The 6000-nt window shown below is 52.4% G+C and overlaps 1 protein-coding gene across 1 annotated transcript in view; it reads left to right on the top strand.

Moving 5' to 3' along the window:
* Positions 1–233: 233 nt before the first annotated feature.
* Positions 234–6000, top strand: part of ISM1 (isthmin 1) — a 62401-nt gene continuing 56634 nt past the window's right edge. Inside the window, exon 1 of the mRNA XM_075925653.2 lies at positions 234–2103. Coding sequence (XP_075781768.2) covers positions 1672–2103 — 432 coding nt within the window. The 5' untranslated portion in view covers positions 234–1671. The remainder of the gene's footprint in view (positions 2104–6000) is intronic.

Genomic DNA, 6000 nt, shown 5'->3' with positions numbered 1-6000 from the left:
CATTCTGTTTCAGTGGCATTTTATGCCCACTCTGCACTGGTGTCAATGACTGTGCACGGAGCAGAGCAAGAGAGAGAACTGTGCCCACTGGTTCTTTTCCTAGAGCAGAGACGTAAGAGGGCTGGCAGCAGGCTGGCTCCCCCATAGCCTATCATGGGGCAAGGCAGGGGGATCGCCAGCAGAGCCACAAGCAGTGGGGAAAAGCGAGCCGGCTGCAACAGGAGCAGCAGCGTGAGGGCTGAGGAGGAGGAAGGTGGAAGTGGGACCAAGAGGAGGGGGAAAAGGGGAGGGAGCTCAGTATAAAGGCATCCGAGTTTACTGCTCTCCAAAGAGAAAGGGGGGGAGAGAACGCGGGGCTGGAAGAAGAGGGCCAGCCACTTGCAAACACACACACACGGGGGCAGGAGAGAGTGAGTGGAGGCCTAGGGCCAGTGCAGGGGAGACAGAGAGAGATGGAGCCAAGGATCCAGAGCGCGAGCAGAGCCTCTTGCTAAACTGCAGCCCTGTCCCTCCGCGGCTGCGGCGCTGGGAGTTTAGCCCCTGGGGGAGGAGGCAGGCAACGATCTCCCCAGGATTAACCCAGCGGGGGAGAAGTCGGCAGCGGGATCGAAGGGCAGCTGGAGCCCGCAGCAGCGTGGGGGCAAAGGGAAGTGGCCGCTGTCCCGCCGAGGCGATGAGAGCCCCCGAGGCAGCAGCCCGCAGCACCGGCAGGAGGAGCCGCCGCGGGGCTCCGGCACCTCGCGCTCGGAGCTGAACGCAGCGTGGGCGCGGAGGGGCAGCGAGGGAGCGGGGAGGTGCCTGTGGCACGGGGCTAGCCCGGCCAGGCGCGCTGGGGACAGAGCCGCAGTGCCAGAGGGCAGAGCCCGAGTAGGGCACTAGTGCCAGGGCAGCCCGTATCGAGCGAGGGGGGACCGGGAGGGCGCGCAGCGCGTTCAAAGCACTAGTGCTAGGACGTGCAGCCTGGGCAAGGCACTAGTGCCAGGGCAGCCCGTGTAGTACGAGGGGGGGTCCGGGAGGGCGCGCAGCTCGTGCACGGGACTAGTGCCAGGGTAGCCCGTGCAGTGTGAGGGGGGGACCGGGAGGGCGCGCAGCTCGTGCAAGGGACTAGTGCCAGGGTAGCCCGTGCAGTGTGAGGGGTGGACCGGGAGGGCGCGCAGCTCGTGCAAGGCACTAGTGCCAGGGCAGCCCGTGCAGTGCGAGCGGGGGACCGGGAGGGCGCGCAGCTCGTGCAAGGCACTAGTGCCAGGGTAGCCCGTGCAAGGCACTAGTGCCAGGGCAGCCCGTGCAGTGCGAGGGGGGGACCGGGAGGGCGCGCAGCTCGTGCAAGGCACTAGTGCCAGGGTAGCCCGTGCAAGGCACTAGTGCCAGGGCAGCCCGTGCAGTGTGAGGGGTGGACCGGGAGGGCGCGCAGCTCGTGCAAGGCACTAGTGCCAGGGCAGCCCGTGCAGTGCGAGGGGGGGACCGGGAGGGCGCGCAGCTCGTGCAAGGCACTAGTGCCAGGGCAGCCCGTGCAGTGCCAGGGAGGGAAGGAGGGAGGGAGAGCCCAGCCCCGCACCGCGGTGGGGGAGGACATCGGCGGCCTGCCGCCCGTCGCCCCCGGCGCTGGCCCCGGCGCCCCCCGCCCGCCATGTGAGAGAGCCCCGAGGCCGGTCCCCGCTCGCCTCCCGCTGGATGCGGAGCGCGGCCCGGGCCCCCGCCGCTCGCAGGCTGCCGGGCTCGCCGGCCCCCCTGGCGAGCCCATGCGGGCTCCGGCGCGCGGGGCTGCCCGCCGCGCCCCCGCTGCCGCCGGCCGCCGGCCCGGGCCCCGCTACCTGCTGCCCCGCGGCCTCCCGTCCCGACGTGGCTCCGCCGTGGGCCGGCGGCGGCGCCTCCCCCCGCGGCAGCTCGGACAGCGGGGCCGCGGCTCCCGGGGCGGCGGCGGCGGCTCCTCCCCCGCCCAGGCGGCTGCCGCGGGGCCCTAAAGCCGCCCGCTGGAAGAGGATGGTGCGGCTGGCGGCGGAGCTGCTGCTGCTGCTCGGGCTGCTGCTGCTCACCTTGCACATCACCGTGCTGCGCGCCGCGCCCGAGCCCCCGCCGGCCAACGCCACCCGCGGCCCCCTGCAGGTGAGTCCGCCCTGGCGGGTCGCTCCGGCCGGGGCCAGGGGGTGGGGGCGGGGGATGGAAGGGGGGCAACTTTGCTGCGGGTTATGCCCCGCAGCCAAAATAGAGCCCCCCCCCAGGTGCTGGACACCCCCCTGAACCCGGATCCCCGCGGAGAGGCAGCCCCCCAAAAGTGCCCCGGGGTGCCTGCGGGGGAGGGGGCACCCAGAGGAACAGGGAGGGTTACCCCGGTTAGCAATTGAAATGCTGGGGGGGGATTTGGGGGGGGCGCCTCCCGAGTGCCACCAGGCGTCACTTGTGCCCCGGTGGCACGGACCGGGGGCTGCACAGTGCGCCCAGGTCCATGCTGCACAGGGACTCCATCACCGCCTGAGGTCTCTTCCAGCCCCGTGGTTGTATCATGCCCCAGGCGGAGCGGACACAGGTGCTGGAGCACCCCCTGACTTGGAGCGGTTTCCATTCTATGCAGGATGTACAATTCGGTTCAGTGGCACACACAGACACACACACACACCATTATGAAAACTGTTCCACCACCCCCTGGGGCCCGGCCCCCCATGCACCCTGAGAGGCCCGTGTGATTTGCACAGCTCTGCTGTTATGCCCATGCAGGCATTCACCTAGTAGGGGGTCTGGTGGGAGGAAACTTGAATTCCCTCCTTCCTCGTTGCCCGGCCGGCTCCCTATCTATGCTGCTGTCTTCGGTTGTTTTATGTCACGCCTTAAAAATGAGGTAGATGGATTGGTTGAATGCCTGCGAAGTGGCTTGGTGTTTGCACTGAGAAGGGGTGAATTCAAGCAAGCTCCGGAGCCTGCACTAGACTAGTGAGATGTAGGGGTGGAAGCTAGCAGGGCCAATTGGAGTGAACCTCTGAAATCTGATGCACCCACCTGCCTTCCCCACCGCATCATCTCTCTCCCTCCCCTGTCACACACGTTGTCTCCGACTTTGTGCTATTCACAAACACCCATTTATAAAACTAGTTTTTAAAACTGCTAGTTGCATTTCTCTTGTCTTGGGATGCGGGAAGAGGTGGGCAAGAAGGAGATAGAAGTAGCGCCTAGCTTGATTTCTTAGCTGATTTTGTACAGTTGCAGTTATTTCTAAAATGTCTGGAGAGAGTTTCTGTATGTTTGCTGACTTCTGAGTGAAATTGTCAAAGTAATTGTTGAAAGCAGACCTCTCCACCTGCCACAGGTGGGATGAGAGGTGTGGAAAAGAAAGAGCAACACCAAAAACAAGTCAGTTTCACCCTTCAGTATAAATCACTTTCTCATGATTTTGTTGCTGATGGAAATACTTCTCATTTCAACAATAAAAAGACCAAATCTGTGGGTAGTACTATTAACCTGAGACCAAAATGAATAATGTCCCTTGAAATGATCTCAGTAGATTTTGGAGCACTCTTTCTTGTGCTTTTCTGGGTGTAAAAAGTAATAAATAAATAATAAAGTGCTGTAAAACTTACAACAAAAATTCAGTTTTCTCCAAATTTCAGTTGTGTTGAGGTACCCTCCAGACTTCTCTGGAGTACCTCTAAGGGTACTTGTACCACTGGTTGAGAAACACTGCCTTAGATGACTCTTCTTCATGGTATTACTGTTGCCAGTTTTCGAATGACTTGAAACATATAGTGGAAGACAAAAGATCATTAAAAGCCCTTGAATTTGAATAAATCTTACATTTCTTTGGGGCTTTATACCAACTAGTTTATTGTTTCTATCTAAATGCAGGTATAGGAAAAACGAAATATACACCATTCCGAGAACTGGCAGGAAATACATAATCCATTTAAGTGTAACTATATTAAAACTGATCCACTCTTCCTTCTAGTGAATAAAGTAGAGGGCTCATATTCAGCCCTCTTTATTGTCCTGGGCCCTTATTCTGCAATGATCAGTGGGAAATCACTAGCTTAAGGGAGTCTTTCTAAATGAAGGAGTCCACCCATGCATTTTACATTGCAGTATCAGTCCCTTTCTCATAAAATTTCCTGTTGAACTCAGTGGAAGGTCAGAATTCAGCAGTGTCTTAAATAAGGACCATGGTTGTGTTCTGTTTTATACACTGAAATTTTATCACCAGACTGACATTCAATTTTTTAATATCTGCAAGATTTCTAGTAATAATATTTTGTAAATGATGCTTTCTTTCCTCATGGGCTCACGACATGTTTTAAAATTATGTTTTGTAGAAAAGTAAATTTAGAGAGGAGGTTTTTTTATGAGGTGTTTGCTATCATTAGAATTACCCTGAATTTGCCTTTACTGACAGGCTAACGAGGAAAACATCTGGGCAAATGGAAATGCTAGGTGATACCATTTCCCATAGGAGTTCTTTTTGAAAGTACTATGCAAGGGTGAAAGAAAGGAAAAGTTATCCTCTTCAGAAAATTTTAGTAAACTAGTATCTATTTAATTGACCAGCTGCTGTTAAAATCTATTGACTGCTGACTTCCAAGAAGTCTCTATATCCTGTTTTATAACATTATCTGTTATAAAGTAAGTCTGTGCCTGTAAGCACATGATGGGTTTAGCAGTTCAATATTTTCATAATGTTTTCCCATTTGTAGTATAAAACATTTTATGTACTTCCCAACTGAATTGATTTTGCAGTTATGTATTTGGGAGAGTATCTCTGTAACAGACATTAAAATGCAGAGAGTCTATGAGCATTTGAACAGATGGAAATGTATCACTCTGTTGCTTTCATAATTTGCAGGGATTTATCCTCTAGCCAAAAAATATTGTAGCCTGCTCTATACAAAGCCCCGCATTTCGGAATGTTACTGGGCAGATGTTTTCATACTTGGTATCTGAAATCCCTTTTAAAAAAAGTTTGCTGTGATAACTTCAGGTTCTGTGTATTTAGAACAGTTGTTATTTTGCACTGTTGAAGCACAGGATGTATGCTGCTAACTCATTGAATTCCTATGTGAAAAGTGAATGTAGAAAGTAAAGAGAACCATAAAAAATAGATCAGGTCACTGCTGTTTATAATTTTTTTTCAGTAAGTCATGTAACAGCAGTGTGCATGATGCATAGGTTGCTTGATATATACAGTTGTACAGGTTGTTCTTCTGTGATCCTTGTAGTCAAGGGTTATGGAAAGGTGTTCAGATATCCTTCAGTGCTTACTTTCTCTCTCTTCTCATCGATTTTTTTTTTTTTTTTTTTTTTTTGGCTACTCTGTCTTTGAAGTTTTTCTAGTTCTGCCAAGCTATTCAGCTAGTGGAGCTATATGATGAAATAAATTTTTCTTTTGATAAAATCTGTTGCAAACGCACTTTGTCATACCTGAGAAGGAACTTTCTGTGCCAAAACCATTTTGAAATGTCCCTGAATAGGAAAAATTCTGTCAAGATCTGAAGGTATACCAAAATTTTTAAGACTTTAAACTCTGACCTGAATCGTTGGTGTCAGTCACTAAGTGGGTAAATAAAAATGATAATTTCTACTTTGTTTATGACTAATATCTAATATAGACTCTGACATTTTAGGACCTCAGGAGAAATATTTGAATGAGTCAGATGAGCAGAAATTTGGCCCTACATGAGTGAATAAATCAGGACTAGGGGGAGATGACAGTTCATTCTTAAGTGCCTTTCCTGCATAAGGGTATCTTCTGAATCAGGTCCTATAAACTTCAAAGTGTGGCGACAGGATGACAGACTATAAATAAAAGTATTTTATATGTAAAGGCTTTTAATTCAGCCTCTCTACGGGGGGGGGGGGAGGGGAACCTATACTTCCCCAACCTTGGCTTTTTCCAACAATGAAAGAGATTCCAGCATTTTTAAAAGTGAGGTTTTGTGTCTGACTTCTTTTTGCCCTCTAATTAATTTAACTCTCCTCATTAATTAGGTTGGAAGATAAAAGAATTTCAGATAAAACTTCCAC

The sequence above is a fragment of the Pelodiscus sinensis genome, chromosome 3 (genome assembly GCF_052426305.1).
Source record: "Pelodiscus sinensis isolate ZL-2025 chromosome 3, ASM5242630v1, whole genome shotgun sequence".
Taxonomy (NCBI): Eukaryota; Metazoa; Chordata; order Testudines; family Trionychidae; genus Pelodiscus; species Pelodiscus sinensis.
Note: the sequence above shows the minus strand (reverse complement) of the source record. Positions and strands in the feature narration are given on the sequence as shown.